The sequence below is a fragment of the Dendropsophus ebraccatus genome, chromosome 3 (assembly GCF_027789765.1).
Source record: "Dendropsophus ebraccatus isolate aDenEbr1 chromosome 3, aDenEbr1.pat, whole genome shotgun sequence".
Classification (NCBI taxonomy): Eukaryota; Metazoa; Chordata; class Amphibia; order Anura; family Hylidae; genus Dendropsophus; species Dendropsophus ebraccatus.
In genome coordinates, this window is record NC_091456.1 from 37,370,367 (window position 1) to 37,394,409 (window position 24,043).

Below are 24,043 nucleotides of genomic sequence, written 5' to 3' on the forward strand. Positions count from 1 at the left end.
TTCTTTTAGTAGTATTTGTATTTCCTAGCGTGCATAGTGAATGTGCTGCTTGCTTAGGGGGTTCCAGAAGAGATAACTATACTTCTATTGCTTGGACAGTTATATTTCTGAACCACGCTGCTGTTTTTACACTAAAATATGAAATTGGTTAAACTGAAAAGATTCCCAGCAGATGAGAAGAGTTTGAGAAATATTGATGTCTAGTAAAAAAAATTCCATTAAATGTATTACACTAAATCCAAAAACTTGCACAGTAACAAAATATGTCTTCATAAGCTTTGTGCATAAGCAAGCTCAAGATCCTCCGCTCTGTTCTGCGTGGATTACAGTACCATTAGGGCAGCTTAAAGGAGAAGTCTGGCGAAATTTTTTCTTAAAGTATTGTATTGCCCCCCCAAAAAGTTATACAAATTACCAATATACAGTTATTACGGGAAATGCGTATAAAGTGCTTTTTACCTGCACTTACTACTGCATCAAGGCTTCACTTCCTGGATGACATGGTGATGTCACTTCCTGGATAACATGGTGATGTCACAACCCGACTCCCTAATAGCTGGAGAGCTGCAGGTTTCACAGAACTGCACTAAAGCATCCTGTTGAGCATGGTCAAAATTAGAGAAACCTCCAAGGTCTGTGACTTGTAGTATGGAGACTCCCACCTGGTGAGCAGAGTGATCACAGCCTGGAGAAATCTCCTACTTGTCTGTTCAATTACCCAGAGGGATACAGAGTATAATACAGTGGTAACTTGGTTTAAGAGCTTACAGTTTTTCAAAATTGTGACTTGGTTTAAGAGTATTGCTTTGGTTTAAGAGCTCCCTGTACTGGGAATGGAGTCTGAGTCGGTACATTTTTTTTCTTACTCCAGCCAAAACTAACTCTGACTCCACAACTCCGACTCCACAGCCCTGTAATCTATGCAACACATTTATTTAAAGGTATGTTCACACTATAGAATACACGCAAAGACATGTCAATTCTTTTGGCGCATAGCAGAATTTTTTTTTTTTTTTGAGGAAAGCAACTTGTTTGTGAGTTTGTTTTTCATTTGTCGGCGTCTGCCATTGTTTTTGCCCCCCTATGTTGATGGCTGAGAGAGCGACTACAGAAGCAATGTCGGGAGTTCTGACCTCTTACACCAATAAATTGTTTCCATCTTACCCTGTGATCCCTCCCTATAGAGGGTGTGCTACAGAATGGTTGTCCATGTAATACAGGGGCAGTTCATTCAATGTGCCCATGCATTCTGGTTTATATAGGGGGATCCCCCATTCTCATGTCCATATGCCATGTTATAAGTCAGAAGTCTCCTAGCCATGTTTCAGAAACCATAACATCAATGTGGCATATCATAATCTGTGTGCTATGCTTACCAGAAATAATATTTTACTATGTTTTCCTGCTCTCGAGATGTCTACAAAGACCACTTAAGGAGTGTACACGTGTCCTTGGTCAATGACTTGTTTATACAAAGGATATGATGTTACGGCTCATTCAGGAATTTGATTGATTTCAATGCAGCTTTCCACAATGAAGCTGTACTTAACCCTTGCTCCCTTCAATCTTGTGCTAAGGGCAGGGTATCACCCATGCAGGCTAGTCGGTTGGTCCATTCCTCTTCGCATACTGCGTCTTAGCGTGCTCTGCAATAACCCAGTCCCTCGATGACAACTGTGTTAAGTGTTGATGCAGCCGGACAGGAATTTTAATGCTATCGGAGGGAATGGGCCGTCGCAGTGTGACGCCTCTGCAGCACTTAGCATTCAAACGCACAGGCCTGAGCCTTTGACTCATCTCCTCCCGCTCACTCATCCATCTGACTGCCTGACTAGCATACAGATAAGTTTCACTGCGTTTTTCTACAATTTCAAACTTGGCCACAAGGGGTCACTATTTACTAGTTACAGTATAAGAGTAAACACATTGTAACAAAACCTGGGCATTAGTAAGGTTTACTATACATGGGGGGGGGGGGGGGGGAATGGAACAGACACTTTATATTGTACAAAGATACAGCAGACTAGAAAAATATACTGTACATATTTACTCTGAGGAGATAGGAACCAAACTTTTACGTTACCTATTGTATACAGTGATACTTTATTATTGCTCTGACTTTGCACTGCAAGTATCCTGTCAAATCATCTGCACTGCAATATAAAGTCCGGGTCATAGTCGCATTCAGCACAAATGTTTGTTTCAGGCAGCTCATTTGGCTTAGTAGTTTGCATCAGTATTTAAAGGGGTTATCCAGTGGAAATTTTGTTTCAGCAAGTTATATAGATTTGTAATTTACTTGTAAAAATCTTGTCTTGTCTGCTGTATGTCCTGCAGGAAATGTTGTTTTCTTTTCATCCTGACACAGTGCTCTGTGCTGCCACCCCTGTCTGTGACAGGAACTGTCTAGAGCAGGAGAGGTTTTCTATTGGAAGTTACCACTACTCTGGACAGTTCTTGTCTCTGACAGAGGTGGCAGCAGAGAGCACTGTGTCAGACTGGACATACAGCAGCTAATAAGTATAGGAAGATTTGAGATTTTTAAATAGAAGTCAATTACAAATCTATATAACTTTGTGAAATCAGTTGATTTGAAAGAAAAAAGATTTTCGCTGAACAGCCCCTTTAAAAGTTAGAATTAGAAGTAGAACCTACAGGTACATGTTTTGGACCCACTTCTGGTTTCACTTCTGATTTTGGCTTAAAAATTCTGATGGAAAATACTGAGCCAAATACTGGCATATGAACCCAGTCTATTGTTGGATCATTATTTTATAGGAAGCTTAGAAATGTTAATGTTCTAATAGTGATAGAAAATGAGTTCCCACCTCTTCAGTCTCCCCTTATCAGTGTGGTTACCGCTTTGCCACCACCTCAGGTTAGTGTAGAGAGGTTGTGCTCTGCTGTCAGAATAATGAGATCATGTTATGGTGCGTTTACACAGAGAGATTTATCTGACCAATTTTGGAAGCCAAAGCCAGGAATGGATTTAAAAAGTCTGTTCCTGGTTTTGGCTTAAAAAATCTGTCAGATAAATCTGTCTGTGTAAACGCACCATTAAGGGCATCTATGAAGGAGGATCTGACTGAGGTAATACATTATCTGATGACAAGTTCATAGATTTCTTATTAATCGGTGGGTTACAAAGCTTTCCAGTTATTACATACTTATTTAAAGTGACAGCAGCTCCCTGTGTACGTCATAGAGCTAGAATCATATTCCCTCCTCCAGACTGGGCTGCCCTGCTCTGTGGTGATTCTGTCCATAAGATGGCCGACATGGAGGAGCATGTGACCATGCCCCCCCCCCCCCAGTGTCCACCACTAAGCCTGTATATGCCTATGGAGGACACTGGGGCAAAAGTAGAATTTTATTTTTTAAATCCCTTTTACCAGTGTTAAATTTGGAAAGGCTCACGTTTGTTACATTGTGAATTTATATCGGTGTATGCTATAAATAGTTGGCAATTATTTGTGCAGTAAAATGTAAGGGGTTGTCTGTCTGGGACCTCATTTTTGGCAATGCCCGGGAAGGGTGTGGGTGAAAACCATGATATCCACTTACCTACCCGGCTCCAGCGCTGCCACCTCCATTCTATTGCCCCAGTCCCCCGTGTTCAGCCACTGCCACGGACTGGCTAAGCGGCCTGCCATGTCACATCTCTGAACCCTGGCCGGGGACCACAGCAGTAGAATGCGGGCAGCAGCGCTGGAGTCAGGGGGGTATGTGTATGTAATTTCACCTACCCCCTCCTTGGGCATTGCCAAAAAATGGTCCCGGAAAGACAACCCCTTTACCTCACGTTACAAGGTTAGGGTTTTCCTTTTTACCCCCAATCCCCACCTATGTACGATCATGATATTTACTTCACTACACCAGTGACCTCCCAAAATAATAAACTTTATGGACTATGTACCTGATGTCCAGATAAAAACACATGGATTATTACCGCTGTGGTATTTGTCCACATTTCAGCACAAAATCCACACAGTGGAAAAAACTTTAATATGTCATAAAGACATATAAAAAGTTTTGATTGGGTGGGGTCTGAGAGTTTAGACCACGACCGGTCAATAGAACGAGTCAGGAAAAGTCTGCTCTCAATATATTCCTTCCCAGCTCTGTGGAAATTGACCAAGACAGCAGAATAATGTAAAGGCCGTATTACACAAAATGATTTATGGCCGAATCGATTAGCTTGATAGGACATGTTATAAGACCACAATCAGCTGACAAGCGGGGAACGAGGGGTAAGCGAGCACTGACCTAACAGGTCGGCGCTCACTTCCCCTCCATTATCGTGCCATGTAACATGGCCTGTGGGGTCGGTTTTCTTACACAGACACAGCGGGGAGAGAGGCCTGCAGCAGCAGGGTCTATGTCATATATCAAATATCAAACTTTAATGACTGGTACGGCTCAAAAAAAAAGAAAAAAAGTTAATGAACATCATCTGTGGTGTAGTTGCGAAGGTTCTTAATACAGCCATGTCAAACTCTGGCCCACGGGCCAAATCTGGGCCATAATGCCATTATTTGGCCCGCTAGGCAATTCACAGTTTGAATTGCATCTGGCCCACCAACATAGCATTAGATTATAATATGGGAGGTCCGGACAGCCACTCGGACCACCTATATTATAATCTTGTAGGCCACATGCTATCTTTAGCCTGCGGCCTAGGAGTATGTGAGCAGTGTCCCGACGCCAGCAGCGCAGTGACGTCATCACATACATCCTGTGCTGGGCGCCTCCCGCAGCCTCTTGGGCAGCAGAAAAAGCTATTGGGATGACTTGTCACCCCTGGAAGGACCCCCGAACTCACCCTACCCCTGGATACGACCCCACCCATAATTACATGAAAAAATGAGTGAGCGGCCTCCACTGCAGGACTGGCATCAAGAGCATGATCGTCAGGATGGGAGTATGGGGGGCTGTATCCAGTGGTAGGGTGGGTTCAGGGGGCCGTCCAAGGGTGACAGGTTCCCTTTAACAACTGTGCCAGGGGCTGACTACTATATAAGAGACTATGGGGGAGGGCTGCCTACTATATGAGACTACAGGGGAGGGCTGACTACTATATAAGAGACCATGGGGGAGGGCTGGCTACTATATAAAAGACTGTGGGAGGGCTGGCTACTATATGAGGCTACGGGAGAGGGCTGGATACTATATGAGACTACGGGGAAGGGCTGGCTACTATATGAGACTATGGGGGAGGACTAGCTACTATATGAGACTATGGAGGAGGACTGGCTACTATGAGACTACTGGGAAGGGCTGGCTACTGTATGAGACTATTAGGGAGGGCTGGATACGGTATGAGACTATTGGGGAGGGCTGGCTACTGTATGAGACTATTGTGGAGGGCTGGCTACTGTATGAGACTATTAGGGAGGGCTGGTTACTGTATGAGACTATTGGGGAGGACTTGCTACTGTATGAGACTATTGGGGAGGGCTGGCTACTGTATGAGACTATTGGGGAGGACTTGCTACTATGAGACTATTGGGGAGGGCTGGCTACTATATGAGACTATTGGGGAGGACTGGCTACTATATGGGACACTTGGGGGGCTGGCTACTATTTGGGCACTATTGAAAGGGCTGGCTAATATGGGGCAATTTTGGTTGGGTTGGCTACTACATGGGTTGGGGTTTAATCTTGTCATAGCAATTTATCATGTCATTTATGATAATGCACAGCGCTGGGAGACGCACACCACTGACAGTGCCAGAAAAACCACACGCTGCTTTGACAGTGCCAGGACGGCTGCATGCGCTCTTCGATAATTATCATGGTTGGCCCGCAACTTTGTCTAATTTTTTTATTTTGGCCCACTGTGTATTTGAGTTTGACACCACTGTTCTAATATGTAGTTACAAAATGCTCTTTATGCAACACTAGTCCACAATGTGCGGTGGCTTCCAGGTTCAGGGAACTGATGTATAGATAACGGGGGAAGATTTATCAAACATGGTGTAAAGTGAGACTGGCGCAATTGCCCCTAGCAACCAATCAGATTCCACCTTTCATTCCTCACAGACTCTTTGGAAAATGAAAGGTGGAATTTGATTGGTTGCTAGGGGCAACTGAGCCAGTTTCACTTTACACCATGTTTGATAAATCTCCCCCAACATGTCCAAAAGATAAACTTTAGATCATTGGGATAATGTGACATTTTATATTTAGCGCCATTAGTTTGATTGTCCCACTGTCCCCTACACCTTGTTGACATACCGTACACTTAAGGGTACTGTTACACCAAGCGTTTTTTGTTTTTTTTACAATTAACGATGTCAAACGGCCGTTATGGCAAGCGACCTGAAATCGTTCGCCCAATTACACAGAACGATGATCGTTACTTATGATCGTTCTTGCGGTCGTTTTGTCGTCGATATTGCGTACGTTTCAGCTATGACTTCTTATTACACCCAACGATGTGCAAATGATGAAACGATAAAAATAGGTCTGAATTTTATCAAACGACCAACGTTTACTTGTTGGTCGTTTAATCGTTGTCTGCTATTACACTAAATGATTATCGTTTGAATCTGAACAATCCAACAATTTTTCGAACGATAATCGTCCCCTGTAATAAGGCCCTAACATTAGTACCATTCAGTGTAGCTGATTTATTTATATGGCACCATACACCGATTATCACATCTGTCCCATTTGGCGCTCATAATCTAACCTCAGTATGTATATTGGAGCATGGGAGAAAACAGGAATACCTGGAGGGAAGATATGTAAGCAAAGGGAGGTACATACAAAGTTTAGGCAGATCCAGGACCCGAGCACTGCAGGGCAACAGTAGCTACAACTAAGGGCTCCACATCTCGCTCTGCAATAGGGGATGTGAGGCTGACGGATGATAGCCGCAAACACGATCCACTGATCCATGCACTGCCCTTCTGACATCTCTTGTAGTAGGCTCTGTAAACTAGCATCAATCAGTGACACTGACGCTCGTGTACAGTGAATGTCACGCCGTGTAGTAGGGCCCTGGTTGTTAATGGGACTATTAAAGCAATTAAATAGTTTGTGGTTTGTGTCCATGGATTTATGAGGCACATTACTAGTGCAATTCTACTTTTAACACAGGGAAATTTACTGATTTTACCTTTGGGGACATTTGCTAGGACTGTTTTAAAGGACAAGTCCGGCGAAATTTTATATTAAAGTAGTATATTGCCCCCCAAATCACCAGTACACACTTATTACGGGAAATGCACATAAAGGGCTTTTTTCCCTGCACTTACTACTGCATGAAGGCTTCACTTCCTGGATAATTTTTAAAGTAATGTATTGCCCCCCAAAAGTTATGCATATCACCAATATAGACTTATAGCGGGAAATGCTTATAAAGGGCTTTTTTCCCTGCACTTACTACTGCATCACTTCCTGGATAACATGATGTCACTTTCTGGATGATGTCACGACCCGACTCCCAGAGCTGTGCGGCTGTGGCTTCTTGAGGATGATGGCAGGGGGATGCTCAGTGTCCCTCATTGTCGTCCTACCATCATCCTCTCCAGCAACCACAGCCACACAGGACTGGGAGTCGGGTCGTGACGTTATCCAGGAAGTGAAGCCTTGATACAGTAGTAAGTGCAGGGAAAAAAGCCCTTTATAAGCATTTCCCGCTAGAAGTCTATATTGGTGATATGTATAACTTTTGGGGGGCAATACATTACTTTAAAAAATTTTGCCGGACTTCTCCTTTAAAATTTTATATTTTGCCATCTAGTGAGTGTGGCCTTGTGTAGTACTGCTGCCTCTGACTGTACATTGCTGACATATGTATCTGGGTAATGTAATTACCCATAACTATTTAAATCAAAGTCATGTGCACAGAAGAGATGAGTATGCAGATCTTTCAGGAGAAAGTGACCTCTATGTGATGGCTAATATGGATGGGCTGCACATATCAAGGGTATTCATGCCCAATATGGTAATTCAAGGGTATAAATGTCATCAAAGAAACTTGTTTATAATCGTAAATTACTTTTCATTTAATTATCTTTTACCTCCCGAGTTACAGTCTGTATTAAAGCTACATTCACAATCCATGCACCTGCGGTTCTATGACGCTTCTGTTCATCCACTTGTTTGTCCTGTGTCCGGCCCATCTTGTTGGTCGTCCCCCTGTGCTCTTTTTTTTGCCGGTCACTAAAAACAACCAGAGACCTGGCACAGGATGTAGATCCTGAACTGGTTGTGACTTGGTCTGATTAATTCAGGTGTGGATTTTGCAGATCCGCAGCAAAGTCTTCCACACAGCAAACTTCTTTACGTTTTTCTCTTTCCTATTGTAAATCAACAGTCTGCGGAAAGAGTTGGAAATGCTGCTTAATTACAATCTGGACCGCCTCACCGTATCCACTTCAGACTTGTTGACTAAAATCTGCTGTTTGTGAAAGAGATTTCTTAAAAATACATCCAAAATAAAGTAAATCAGACCCATGTAATTGTACTCCACATATTTAATTCATTGACTCACAGGTGACATCATCATCTTTATCTGGTCTAGGTCATCAATACAGCTTAAAGGGGTACTCCCATTTAAAAAAAAACTGGTGTGATAGTTATACAGACTTGTAAACAAAAAAAAAACCTCAAGCCTTCAAATACTTATCAGCTGCTTTATGTCCTGCAGGGAAAGGTGGTTTTTTTTTTTGGTTTTTTTTTGGGGGGGGGGGGGGGGGGGGGGGTTAGGGCTGGTTCACACTGAGCAAACAGGGCGCAATTCCGCGGCGGAGCTCTCCGCCACGGAGTCCCGCCGTGCTCAGTGTCCAGTGTGCTCAGAATGTTCATTCTTTGAGCAGAGAGGAGAGGGAGCAGACAGGCGCGCGCTCTCCCATTTGCTCAAAGCGGCACACTGAGCACTTGCTCAGTGTAAACGGCCCTTAGGGTCTGATACGACGCTCCCTGCTGCCACCTGTGTGTGTGTGACAGGAACTTTTCAAAGAAGGAGGGGTTGTATATGGGAATTTGCTACTGCTCTGGACAGTTCCTGTCTCGGACAGAGGTGGCAGTAGAGAGTACTGTGTCAGACTGGGAAGAATACACCACTTTTTGCAGGACTTACAGCAGCTGATAAATACTGGAAGACTGGAGATTTTTTAATAGAAGTAATTTTTAAATCAGTATAACTTTCTGATGCCAGTTCTTTTTAATCTATTTTTGTTTTTCTCTAGAATACGCCTTTTAAATTCATGAACATCTCCCCAGAATTTTCCAGTTTATAACCAGATTTGCACCACTTCTGGTGGTGATATGAAGATATTTCCATATTAAGGCCTAGCTGGTCTATATGTGTGTTACTACGCTCTGCTTGGGTCAGACTTTTCAATTTTTACGCATTTCAATTATGAGTAATTACACTTTGGCACAAAATGAAGGTGCCCGTGTATAGAGGGCTGAGTGGTATTTTATACTGTTGCCCACCTTTATAGAAATATATGCCTGTAATCTTTAGCTTTATAATATTATGTAATTTAGGTTTTAGTTGTACATATATGTGTGAAATTTGGTGGCTACCCTGTAAGTCAATGCCAAAACAATGTCAGACCCTTAAAAATAACTAGGCATATTATCCAAACCAAAGTCTCCTACAAAAGATAGGCACACTAATCTACTTGTGTAGACGGTAGTTTCAGGGATTTTGCTCTCCTAGCACTACTGAGTACTGGTTGGTTACATGAGAACCTTTGATGCAGTTCTGAAGGGTCGTTGTTTTAACTGAAGAAGTTCAATATTTTTTCAAATCAACTGGTTTCAGAAAGTTATACAGATTTGTAATTTACTTCTGTTTAAAGATCTCAAGTCTTTCAGTAATTATCAGCTGCTGTATGTCCTGCTGCTGTATGTTTTCTTTTCGCTTTCTATGGGGATTTGCTGCTCCTCGGAACACTGTCAGCCCAAAAAAGAAAACCTTTCTTGCAGGACGTACAGCAGCTGATAAATACTGGAAGACTTGAGATTTTTAAATAGAAGTAAATTACAAATCTAAATGACTTTCTGAAACCAGTTGATTTGAAAGAAAAATATTTTCACTGGATAACCCCTTTAAAGGCAATGCTACATGGGATAAAAACAGTATGCAAAATAGAGTTCTCAAGAAGAAAGCTACCCATGGGAAGTACCCTGCTATTTACTGATGAGGGGCAAGAATCCTGAAATGGCAGTCTACAGTATAGGTGGCACTAGAGAGATTTTTTTTTTTTTTGCGCAGAACCCGTTTGCATACTGTATACAGTTGATTCATGTGAATTGGAATTCTAATTGCACGCTAATAACAAGACCATTGACTATTTAACCAGATAAAAGAAAGTTCATGCTCCGTGTACGTTAGAGAGCAACTCAAAAGTCAGTCCACTTTTACAAGTACATTGTACATTGTCTGCATTGCACATTTCCATTTCCACCACTAGGAGGCGATTTGGCCCAGGCACTGTTAGAATTAAAAAACTGTCATTCTTTCAGGTTAGAATTAGCACACTGCTGGGTAAGGGAGGATGTTTGGAGGGTAAACTCTGCATAACTACTATATCTATTCTAGTCAATCTACTAAAAACATTTTAACATTTTAGTTGCAGCCTTGATATAGTTTTATATCCTTTTATATAGTCTATTAAAAAATACAAGGCAAGTTGGCAATTCATAGTGTTTAATAGCTGTTTTTTTCGCCTTTTTTGTGGCTTTGTTACAGATGGAACGTCAAAGACTAGCACGTGAAAAGCAATTGAGGGAGGAGGCTGAACGAACTCGGGATGAGTTGGAGAGGAGACTGCTGCAGCTGAAGGAGGAGGCACAGATGGCCAATGATGCTCTTGTGAGTGCATTAAAAAAATATGAATTGGGTTTAGCACACTTCCCTATTATTTTATTTGGATGCGTTTTGCCTCTGCATATACTTATATTTTTTATACAATGAATAAAATTTGCTTGAAGTGTCACTGTCATAAAAGAAAAAAAAAACTTTTGACATGTTAAAAATCTGGATCAGTCCAGGTCTGAGTGTTCAGACCCATACCAATCATGAAAACAAGCCAGGAGAAGACCATGCTAAGCGCAGTCCTCTCCTGGCTCGGTATCGCGTGATGAGTCAGGCTCCTAATGTAAGTATGGACCCCGATTCTTTCACTGACACAGAGCTGGGAACGGACTGTGCTGTAGTACAGTTCTCTCCCCGCTCTCTTTTGGGCTCAGACATTAAAGTGACACTGTACCCACAATCTGTCCCCCCCCTAAACCACTTGTACCATCGGATAGCTGCTTTTAATCCAAGATCTGTCCTGGGGTCCGTTCGGCAGGAGATGCAGTTATTGTCCTAAAAAAACAAACTTTAAACTTGCAGCCCTGTGCCCAATGGCCGTGGCCTAGAGTATCTGTGCCCTAACTTTGAACCACCCCTCTGTCCCTCCTCCCCACCCTCTTCACCATTTTTCCTATTCCTCTGCAGTGAAAACTACACAAATGCTTTAACCTTTCAGCTTATGTGCCGTGCTGACACAGCTGATGAATAGGAGACAATCTGCCTGGAGCATTCCTAATGATGAGGAGAGCGGAGAGGAGGGACAGAGAGGGTGTGCCAGCCTAATGCACACACTCTAGGCCACGGCCGTTTGGCACAGGGCTGCAAGTTTAAAAATAGGTTTTTTTAAGCACAATAACTGCATCACCTGCCAACAGACCTCAGGACAGATCTTGGATTAAAAGCAGCTATCCGAAGGTACAAATGGATTGGGGGGGTCAGATTGTGGGTACAGAATCACTTTAAGCCCGCACCATCAGGGAGTGTCTGCAATAACTAGGATCAAAGCTAACTCCGATCGCTGTTACTGTTTAACTTCTTAGATGCCAGTAGCTACTCTGGTACCTAAGTAGTTCTACAAAGGGGCTGATGGGATTTTTTTTTTGTTTTTTGTTTTTTAAGGGAATCTGTCAGCTGCAATTCACATTCCAAGCTTCTGACACTGTTAGAACAAAGAGACCCATGGTGTATTCAAGAAACTCGAAAAATGCTCTTATTGCCTCTGTGTCTTGGACTTACCCCTGATGTAACGTACACAATATACAGAATGTATTCGCCTCAATTATATGTATATCTTTTGTAGATGAGATCTGAAGAAACGGCTGACCTTCTAGCAGAGAAGGCTCAGATTACAGAGGAGGAAGCCAAACTACTTGCCCAAAAAGCTGCTGAGGCCGAGCAAGAGATGCAAAGGATCAAAGCCACAGCCATTCGTAGTGAAGAGGAAAAGCGTCTTATGGAGCAGAAGGTTCTGGAAACTGAGATGCTGGCGCTAAAAATGGCAGAAGAATCAGAGCGAAGGTAAGTACGAATTCAAAAGTGCCCTACTCAGTTATGTAGCTTTTTGTTTTAGAAATGAATAGCACTTAAAGGGGTACCAGTATCAGAAAAAGTTTTTAAATAAGACAATCCCACCAATGTACTACTATAGTGTTATCACTAATTTTACTGGCTTCAGCATGTTTTTTGCTTCATTTTACCCCTGACAAGAAGTTGAAAATAGAAATACTACACAATGTGTATTGTCTCTAGCTGTCCAGTTCTCTCCTGAGACAACACATCATCTTCTGCTGTCTGAGGAAGCATGTCTGCATGTTTGAGCTCAGGCCCCCATATCACAACCTCTGACCAGCCCCTACATCACTATCTCCCTGTCATATACACATAAATATCTTTATTGGGACATTGAGGGGAGGAATGAGGTATGTTTACCACGTGCTGCCTTGTACTGACCAATGCTGTAAGCAGAGGAGTGAATACAGCAGCTTTTGCAGACATCCATGTGCAGCTTGTGATAAATGGCCCATGGGCTGGCCGCCTATCATGGACTGATTACTTATCTGTAACAGTATTCGCTGCATTATAATTCAATATGATGCCGTGAGCTCCTGAATTGCTGGAGCATTACACTACTGAACTGTTTAAGCTGTGTCAGTTCAGTAGTATAGTGCTCTGGTAGTTCAGGAGCTCAGGAAAGACTTAATCTGACTTTGAATCTGTATAGTCTGGAGGAAAGAAGGGAAAGGGGGGACATGATCGAAACCTTTACATATGTTAAAGGACTAAATAAGGTCCAGGAGGGAAGTGTTTGTAGTTAAAAAAAAAAAAAACTAAACTCAAGAACGAGAGGACACAGTAAGAGGTTAGTTGGGGGAAAGATTGGACGCAATGTGAGAAAATATTATTTTACTGAAAGAGTAGTAGATGCTTAGAACAAACTTCCAGCAGATGTGGTTGGTAAATCTACAATAACAGAATTAAACCTGCCTGGAATAAACATATATCTATCCTAAGATAATAAAAAGGGTAATGCTAATATGGCAGACTAGATGGACCCAGTGGTCTTTTTCTGCCGACAATCTTCTATGTTTCCCAGCATTTCATTGAATTATAATGCAGCTAGTCCAAGTGTTTAGTCCATGAAATGCGGCCTGCACATGGGCATATATCACAAGCTGCATGTGGATTTATGAAAGGGGTCTCGCTGTGTAGAGTAGTAGCAGGAGTGCTGTGAGAAGGGTGGGAGAACTGTGCTGAATAGCTAAAAGAGAAAGCAATGCATTCTGGGAATTGTAGTAACTCTAGTGACGTAGCATTTCCCCTGCTTGATGCCCTTCCCTGTATGCAGCTTATCACTTTATACATGAGTGCCGACGGAGGAGCATGTGACTATACACATTATTGTGCCACTGTGCTGGAGCGCAGGCATTGTGGAGGAGACACAGTGACATGTATCATCACATGCTCCTCTGTCATGTATGGAAGGAGAGCTTCATCACTGGAGCTCACAGGGCTGGAGTGAATGCTTCCTCCGTTAGTAGGTGATCTGCTACTAAATACACTGCATTTTAAAAACATGTTAAAGGGGGCCCCTTTAAAATTTCAAGCAATGCTGTTTGCTTCTTCTGTTTTTCCTGAGATCTGAATACGGCTTTTATTTTGACCTGAAGAAATCTTATAGAGTCACTGTTGTTTAATTTTGTTGTGCAGAAATCAATAGTACAGGCGATTTTAAGAAACTTTGTAATTGGATTTATTAGCCGAAAAATGCATTTTTATAATTAAAAAGCAGTTTGAAGCTCTCCCCCCGTCTTTATTGTTCTCTATGAAAAGGGGATGCGTGGAGGGAGATGAGGCACCAAAACAGGACAACAAAGAGTTAATTTACAGCTACATCACCTGGCTATCTCCTCTGAGGTCAGCACTGACCTCTCTGACCTCTGAATATCTGCTTTCACACAGTTCCCCCTGTGTAATCCTTTGTTCTCTGCTGGGGACCAATCTCCCTCCTCCCCCCTCCCATCTCCATAGATTACACAGGGCTCGACTGATGTAAAAGAGTTAAGATTTCCTGATAATGAGCAGTGAATGAGAGAGAGAGGAGGGGACCTAGGGAAAGTCTTTTTGAATGCAGATAATGGCATATTTGCCTAATAAACCCAATTACAATGTTTCTTCAAATCGCCTGTACTATTGATTTCTGCAACAAAAAAAAAAACAAAAAAAAAAAAAAACCACACACAGCATGTCAGTGACACTTTTGGTTGTTGGAACACTGGTTTATAATAATTGTCCATGTGATAAGGCCAGCCATCAGCCGACAAACAAAACAACAATCGTTGTTCAACGGCTGATTGGATCTTTTGTGTATGCCTAAAAATTTATAACACATGGCAAAGGCATGAAGAATATAAAAAAAAAATCATCTAGGCCGATCAGTTTCACATTAGAGTGTGCAGTAATGTTATGTCTTACATCTGGCCTTTCACCAGCTATGGCTGTTTGCCAAATGCTTATTAAGTGATTGCTACTCTGGTGTCAATGAAACATACCGGTAATTAGTGATGAGCTTATTATTTTGCTACTGCAGACACATAGTATAAGCTCGGATTGTTGGCTCGATCGGTCTATTGTTGGGTTATCTGTGGTCAGCCATGTGTGTACTGAGTTTTGCCATGTTTGTGCATATGTTATTGTTAGAACGAGTCTGCATATCCACTCCTGAACTCTACACTTAAAAGGGTTATCCAGGGTTAGAAAAAACACAGCTACTTTCTTGCAAAAACTGCTCCACCCCTATCCACAGTTTGTTTGTGGTATTAAAGTTTAGCTCCATTCACTTTAGTGGAACTGAGGTGCAAAACCCCACACCATCTCAGGACAGCAGAGGTGTAGAGTGGAGCGAACTTCAAGCATGTTCAGGTTCGTCCAAACCCAAGTGTGTGCAGCATCAAATGCCGCCCAAGCTGGTCTAGATGAACCTGAGCATGCCGGGAGTTCACTCAGCTCTAGAGAGGTGCTGTTTCTGAAAGAAACCACCCATCTTAAGCCTGGAAAACCTCCCTTTTAAGGCTATGTTCACACTACGTAAAGAGACCGGCCGTTCCGTGACCCGGCCGCGTCACGGAATGACCGGTCTCTGCCCAGATCATCCCGGCCGGTACTTAAGTACCGGCTGGATGATCTTTCCAGCCGCAGTCTTCTGATGCGGGCGCATCAGCACGCTCTCGCATCAGAACTTCACACAGCACACTATGAAGCTTGCAGCCGGAGCCACTCGCTCCATAGTGTGCATTGACGGGTCTTTCTGCGGCCGCAATTCACTTAATTGCGGCCGCAGAAAACTGACATGTCAGTTATTATTGGGTCCGCATGGGATCCCGTCCGGATCGTATACGATGTGTATACGCTCTGGACGAGATCGCATAGAACAAGTGGCAATGTTCACAGGCGCATAAAGTACGGCCGTTGTTGCCGATGGCTTTTACGTAGTGTGAACGTAGCCTAAATATTAATGGCATTGTCCATTTGTCCAGCCTTTTTTTGAAATGAGTAAAAAGAAAAAAAAAAAACAGCAACAACATTTAATTAGTTGTACCACAACCTGCCTGATCCTTGACTGCTGCTCTTGGATCAGAGCCTGATCACCACTTTTCCTCTTTTTGATATAAACAAAGAGTGTCTTCATTGTACTTATTTTTCTCTTTTTCGTTACTCACGTAAGGGCTAAAGAAGCAGAGCAGCTGAAGCAGGATTTACAAGAGGCCCGAGAGTCTGAACGCAGAGCCAAGCAAAAGTTATTGGAAATAACCAGCAAAACAGCCTATACTGTGGTGAGGTCTATTACTCCTATTTTCCTTCATATGTGAACATATATTTATTATTTGTGTGGTTTTTTTTTTTTGTGTGTATGTATATATAATATATTATTTTATATATATATTTATTTATTTGAGATTGGGTTTAAATATATAAAATCGCTGGTCTCTGTTAGCCTGTCGGTTCCCTCCAGAGGGGTTCACACTATCACAGAGAGGTAAATCAAATGTTCCCACTCATCTTTGACCACCCATAAAGTTCTGGGTAGCTATATCTTGTGTTCCTACTACTATAGTTACACAGTGCTGCATCCTAAATCGTCACCTATTGTGTGGATATCATCTTACTTTTTTAGATTTTTTTTTTTTTTTTTATTGGTGTCTATGGTAGTTCCTACAGTATAGCTATTAAAAATGAATGGCCTTATTGGCCCCTATACTCTGCATTCATTTGTCCTCCACCATACGTCAGTTTTCTGGAGAACAGAAAATGAACAGTATCTTTTAACCAGCAATTCTGTGGATGGTTGGGTGGGCAAAGCTGGAGGATAGTGTACAGTAGCTAGACACTTCACTTTAATAAGACACCAATACAAATGTGCATTTAAACTGTATTGATCTCCTGCTGTGTGAAATTACTCTGCAAATTATTACTGCTGTTATTTGAAGATTCACTCAGAGGCGTACCGGACAAAGCGGTGCCTCTTGTGTTCTCCAGCACGCACCTCAGGAGAACTCGCCTGTCCACATAAAAGCTAGCATTCCCTTTAAATGTTTGTTCCATGTTAGGTGCTAGATGTTGTCTGAAGATTGGCAAGGCTGATTTACAATTCCTTAAATTCATTACATCTGGCAGATCTCACACTTCAGTTCAAACGGGAAAAGCAAACGAAGAGTAAATTTTTGTTTCTTATCCTATAATTGCTTTTCTTTGAACATTTCAACTGCATTTTTCATCCTCAGAGAAAACATCTTGTTTGTAGTTTAAAAAGTATTAATTCAGCAGTATTCACTAAATGCTGACTGTCCTAATGACTGTTCAGACTTCTCACTGAAGCATGGATTACATACTACTAGCCACTGCAAATGGAAGTTTTTATTTGTTTTATTATTCTCACTGTAGTGTTAAAGGGGTATTCCACTCAAAAATAACTTTTCGTATATTGCTGCCCATGATGAGACTAATTAATTCCATACTTATAATCTAGTTATAGTTATAATATAGTCATAATCTATTCAGTCTCCTTTCCCTGGTTCTGAGATGCTGAAGACACAAAAATGTGTGTGCAAGCTTTTCTTTCTATCCCCCCCTCCCTTCTGAGATAGTTGGTGTAAACAAGTACCTAACTGGCTTTATCTGCAACATTGTAGCTTCTTTGTAATGCTGGCAGGGTTATCCTGAGGCCGAGTTGCTAATGAAGTCATTAACCCCTCCCAGCATTACAAAAAAGCTACAATGTTGTGAAGAAGTCCCTGACTGGCTTTATCTGCATCAACCGTCTCAGAAGGAAGGAGGGGGAGACAGAGAGAACAGCTCACACACAGTCTTCAGTGTCTTTAGAAGAAAGCAGCAGCTGAGAACTGGGGGAAGGAGACTGAACGGATAATAAGTATGGAAGGAATTATTAGTCTCACCATGGCCAGCAACATATCAACCACAGGATAGAGGGAGAGTAAGAGAGCGGTGGGGGGTCAGTCCTCTACAACCCACTGAACCCCGCCCGCCGGTCTTTGTATCTGGCCCCCAGCTTCTTAGTTGCGGGTAAGGCTTGTGACCTGTGTCTCTATTCATTCCTATGGAGCTGCCGGAGAGAGCCGAGTAAGCACCCTTACTGACTTACTCCGTTCTGTCCAGTGGCTCCATATAAATGAGTAACAAAGAAGCTAGGGGCCCGATACGGAGATCTTCAAGGGGTACAGAGGTTGGACCCCCTGTGATCTCTTATCTTTTTCCCGGAATACCTCTTTAAGCAACAAATAGGCTGTCCAGTAGATCATTACTATTATTGATATAGCATGGTATATTCTATTTCATGTGTTTTCTATAACTTCTTATCCCCCCAATGTACAGTGCAGTAGATAAAAGGCATATTAGGTGACAACTGTATATGTATATGGGCATCGTGATTGTACATTGACAGATTTCAGTATTCCCAGGAGAGAAGACGTTCAGCCACGGCCTATCTCCACTGTCAAATATAGGATCATTGGGGCAGTGCTAATCCAACTGCTATCTTTATTCTAGTATAACTAGACCTGTAAAGGCCAGCCAGGACCCCCGGTGGCAAATTTTATAAATCACTGCACTTCTCCTTTAAATGTTACAATACACTACTTCTAACCGAAAAGAATTTTAGACTTAGACTTTTAGACTTCTCTTCTTTTCTAAAACATGCAATTTTTCTAACCGTAAGTCATTACTTTTCCAGCAAGCAGCAGGAACTAGCAGTAGCTCTGTGCCCCCTGTCGATGTGCCAAGTTTCAGCATGCTCGGTGACAGCCTGCCCTATGATTTCAAGGACACAGATATGAAACGTCTGTCTATGGAAATTGAAAAGGAAAAGTAAGAATTGTCTCACCTGCACGTTTAGCAAATAAACTATGCATTTATTGAAATCTTTAATATAAATTTGTCATTTTAATCATATTCTGCTGCGGTGTACACACATTGTCGTTGTCATTGTTTTCTGCCCCCAGTTGAAATCACAATCTGATCTTCCTATCTAAAGCAGACACACACAAGGGAACCATTTCTTACAAAACCTCCTTGTATAGAAACTGTAGTTTAATGTTTCCAAATGAAAATTTGTGAACTTAGGGAGAAGGAATCCTTTATCCAAGTATCATATCGGCAGTTCTGTGTAAGCAAAGACTTCAGAAGAGAAGGATTTAGGGGAAGTGATTTCTAACAGCCTCAAAATGAGTCACCGGTAGGGAAAGCTAACTGTATGCTGGGCTGTATAGCTAAAGGTATAACAGGTATGAAGAGGGAGATTGTGATTCCTCTGTAGTGAGATCTGGAATACTGTGTCCAGTTCTGGAGACCTCACCTACCTATTGATGAAATGAACGGGCTACAAAAATCGTGGAGGGTGTAAAGCAAAAAACACATCAAGGATGAGTTAGGGCTGTATTACAAGGCACGTTCTAGAGTAGGAAGCGAGTGTCGACCTGTCATGTTAGCAGTTGCTTCCTCGTTCCCTGCTCGCTGTCTCTGCTATTACACGCACGGACAGCGGATGGGGAGCTGCGGGAGGCTCTGCCCAGACAATTCTTTTGTCATCCAGGTGGCCCATTGAAGTCAGCGGTGTCGAAAACTTAAATTTAACATACAACTACAGATTCTGTCCTTGGGCAGATCCCAGCACCGCAAGGGAACAGCATTAATAGCTTCGCCGCACTTGTACAATATGAATAGTATTAATATTTTCTACAGGACTGTACATTGTTAGGACTATATGATGGATACTGAGGCATGACTGCCCATGCACTTATATATAACAGGACCTGAGCAAATGCTAATTTGTATGTAGATGGAGGTATGTCTATAAATAGTTTTGTGTGAAAAGATCTATGCTAATATCATGCCCACCAGGTGATTATGCTTATTAATGGCATTCCATTAAAGTATATTGTTACTAAGCCTGACATTAACAAATGGCCTTTCTTCAGAAAAAAGGAAATACATATGGGCTATATTCATCACTTTCTGATGGGATTTAACCCACCCTGTAGTGGACAGTTAGGATAAGTGCAACAATAAGGGGTAAAAGGAGGTATCTGGGCAGATTTTTATATAATTGTGTTCAGTGAGCTGGTAACATAAAAAATTTCCAAAAAGCAAGAAAAACTACTGCTAACAAAAAAGCTATGCAAACTTTTTGTCTGACACATGCTGGACCAAAAAAAACTGTGTGGCCATTGTCTGCTGTGGTTCCACATGCATTATCCACATTGTTGGACCGTACTCCTTATCTGTTCTTTTGTGAGCTTAGGGCACATTTGTCAAACTTGCGGCCCTCCAGCTGTTGCAGAAGTACAATTCCCCTTATGCCTGGGCAGCTAAAGCTTTAAAGGGGTTATCCAGCGCTACAAAAACATGGCCACTGTTCCCCCTACTGTTGTCTCCAGTTCAGGTGCGGTTTGCAATTAAGCTCCATTTACTTCAATGGAACTGAGTTTCAAAACCCCACCCAAACTGGAGACAACAGTAGGGGGAAAGTGGCCATGTTTTTGTAGCGCTGGATAACCCCTTTAAAATCATGCTGTAAAACAAAGCTGTACTTATTTGTATCCAGGTCCAGTCTCCTGAAGGCAGCTTTTTAGCCTTGTGCTGTTTTTGGAAAAAAAAACAAAACTAAACGCAGGATGTCGCAGCAGTACAGAGTGTCACGGCTCAATGTGTCCATCAATCACATGACTGCCTTTTCTGACTGAGACTTGTTGCATTTAGACTAAAAAGCTGCCTTTAGGAGACTGGACCTGGATACAAGTAAGTATAGCTTTGTTGTAAAGCATGAGAACTAAAAAAAGAAAAAAACAAAACATGGTTCATGTAAATTGCAAACATGCTTTGTATCGCATCCCCTATTGATTTAGCATTTGAGCATTATAACAGCGCCCATTTAAGATCTCTGTAATATCCATAACACCTCAGTTAAATTAATATGAATTATAAAATGAATGGAAGTGATGTGTTACTGGATTATTGTCTTGGCAATAATACAGTGATGATTGTTGACAGCTAAAACTACACTATTAAATAATAAATGTGATATTAATCTAGATGCTTCTAATGTACAGAGCCACTTCACGTTACTGAATTGTATATTATGTTCTTCAGGGTGGAGTACATGGAAAAAAGCCGACACTTACAGGAACAGCTGAATGAGCTGAAAACTGAAATCGAATCCCTAAAACTGAAGGAACGTGAAAGTGCAATGGATATAATGCATGAGAATTCAGGCAGCAAGCAGAATACCATCAAAAAGGTGAGAGACAGTGCTGGTTATGGGGCTGGAATACAACCATTATCACTAGTGCTTTACACTGTAACACACAAGCCTTAGATCAGACCACTCGGAATTCAGAATTATATTGTGCCATAATAAAATATTGATCTGTCCTTTTTGAAAAGCGAATGACCCATCGGTGGTGATAGTGGTCGCTACTGCCAGGATTCCAGGGCAGCAAAAGGTTACTTTTCTGTTGCAGCAAAGTTACAGCATTAATGCATGAAAAAAAAAATATATATATATTATAATATATATATATATAAATTTTCATAGGCACATTTTTTTTAGATTGTGAACCGAGCATAATGCTGCGGTTTTACCCAGAGCTCTTGCACTATATAAGTGTGGGCAGACTAGGTAAAATCCGCAGATCAGATGTAGTCACACTTCCATTATACTGCACCGGTGGCATTCTATGGGTCGTTGTTTATACATTTTAATTATCACACAGGAACATGCAGTAAAAGAATCAAATGCAATTTGCTGTAGCAATAGGGATGAATTCACAAACAGCCCAGAAGCTGAAATGAGTAACAAGGCACTTGCCTGTATGAGACAGCCATGCTGGTTTTATCTGCTTACATAATATCATGTTCACATGCCGTGGCCTTTTTGTTTTTTTCCTGTCAGGGAAGGAGAGCAGTCTGCATCTGAGAGTGACGCGTAGTGTGTGCCAGGTATTGTGTATGTGTGTGAGCATGTCCTCTTAATCTTTCTGTAACTAACCTGCGTGTGTGTGTATGTGACTGCAGCTCTCCTATGGCATGAGGGGCTGTTTATTCCAGATTAGTACTCCCACTTTTTCTCTAACACATTTACAGTATATTAAATCTGTATAATAATGTGCTATTCTTCATTCAGACCAAAATGATAAATTCAGAACTGTTGGATCCTGATACTGCGGAAAAATGTATTGTCAGCGCTGGTAATGCTAGGTGCACACTGCATTTATGCAATATAACACTAGTATCCATTGGCATTCCTTCAATTCCTGCAGCGGGCCTCATTCTCTTCAATGGTCCAACATTGGTTCATGCCACTTCCCATTGCTAGATGCTGATTTAACAGGGCTAAAAACTGTAGCAGAGCATACTTTTGAGTCCAGTAACATTAGTGTAGCAACAGGGACCGTCCCAAACCTATTGCCCTTTATATTAGGTACACTGGCTGATTATTGCTGGATTGGTCTACCGTGCATGGGAGCAATTCAACGGTCTCCTAAACATAAGGAGAGAAAAAAGGTTGGATATTTTGGATTTTGCCATGAGCATTCCTTAGTCACCAGATGAACCCTATTTCTCATAGTTTAGTACAGCTTTGGGTACCTTCATTAGCTTCCATTGATGTTTGTTGGGCATTGTGGGTTCTTTTGTATTTTATTGGGGACTTTGGTATTGTTTTGGCCACTTTTTACAGTTCCACTGTTTCCATTTCATTACATTTTAGTTTTGCTGCACACAAAGGGGAAAATTTATTAAGGGTTTTGCGCCTATTTTTAGGTAAATAATTGAATTTTCACCCATTTTTGGTCTAAGTTCTTTTTATGAACCAGTATGTGACGGCAAATATTTTTATTTTTTTAATCTGCCTGTTTTGAGTATTCACCCAAAAATTCGCATTAATTTGAATTTGCACCCAATGTATCCTATGGAACTTTTTAAGAAGACGCAAAAACTGGCTTACCTCTGGTCAGTACCAGGACAATTTTTTTGCAACTTTTTACTTAGACGCATTTACTATGACAGTGCGACTTTTCCATAAATTGCACACTATATTGGAACAAAATAAACTCCAACCCACATTTGAGTTATCGCACTCATTAGACTCCTGGGTAAATGTCCCTCAAAGTGCAGTGCTCTGCACCATTGTATCCAGCAAAAAAAAGGTCTACATTAAAGTGCATTTTTTTGGGAGCAAGTCAAGTGGAAACAGATTATGCTACCTACCTGAGGCTGTGTGCTGTAGCTGGCAGACCCCTAGTGAGCCATGGTACTTCTTGGTTATTTGTCCATGGAGTGGATTATTCACAATCTCACGTCTCCTACTGTAATGAAGTGTCAAAGAGGAGTTGAGGCTCAGCGTTTGTGCCGCATTACTCGCCACTCCTTCCTCCTCTTCATGAATAATCAATGCTGCCCGGCTTTCTGCTCACTCGCGCTGCAATCAGATATAGTTGAATGTCCTAGACTGTGTTGGAGCATCAGTCTAGAGACCAGCACCAGAAGCTCTTTCTTTGGTTTGATTCCACTGATGGAAATGAAATATAGTTGTTTTTTTTTTCCTCACCATTGAATGACTTTTAAAAGTGAAAAGGATTCTATAACTATATTTAATTTACTATATAACTATATTTAATTTACCTCAGGGGATTCGAACAAAAGAAAGACGTGCTGGTGGTCTCTAGATAGGTGAGTTACCCCTAGACCACAGCTCCAACACATATTTGGGTTCAGAGATTAAACTATATCTGAGTGTTTCTTTCAGACATAACCTGCCTACATAGGGCTGATCTGCAATCAGAGACACTGGCTGAGAGCTGAGCAAGCAGGAGGCCGGGCAGCATTGATTATTCATGAAGAGGGAGGAGGAAGGAATAGTGAGGCGTGCCAGAGTGTGGCACAAACGTTGATCTCACTTTGGGACTGCCATGGCTTTGGGACCATGCTCACTTTGGGACTGCCAACTACAGCACACTGTCAGCACCTCAGGTAGAGCCTGGGTGCTGACAAATTCCCTTTAATTTCTCATATTACTACCTTATATACCTAAAATTACACCCCCCCCTTCCCCGTGGATTCCCTTACACTTATCCCCCTCTCGAAGTACCAGTCCCAGACCTTATCCCACCGTTCGCACGCTCACCAGAGTTGAGTCCAATGCCAACAGAGAAT

General features: G+C 41.9%; 1 protein-coding gene across 4 annotated transcripts in view; it reads left to right on the forward strand.

Moving 5' to 3' along the window:
• NF2 (NF2, moesin-ezrin-radixin like (MERLIN) tumor suppressor) overlaps positions 1 to 24,043 on the forward strand; it is a 71,708-nt gene that overhangs the window by 34,139 nt on the left and 13,526 nt on the right. For 3 of the 4 annotated variants that reach the window (XM_069961451.1, XM_069961453.1, XM_069961452.1), the window contains exons 12-16: positions 10,715 to 10,837; positions 12,123 to 12,340; positions 16,044 to 16,152; positions 18,567 to 18,700; positions 20,981 to 21,128. In XM_069961451.1, the coding sequence (XP_069817552.1) occupies positions 10,715 to 10,837; positions 12,123 to 12,340; positions 16,044 to 16,152; positions 18,567 to 18,700; positions 20,981 to 21,128 (732 nt within the window). Of the gene's footprint in view, positions 1 to 10,714; positions 10,838 to 12,122; positions 12,341 to 16,043; positions 16,153 to 18,566; positions 18,701 to 20,980; positions 21,129 to 21,782; positions 21,830 to 24,043 lie in introns of all 4 variants that reach the window. The other variant, XM_069961454.1, reaches the window with a different exon arrangement.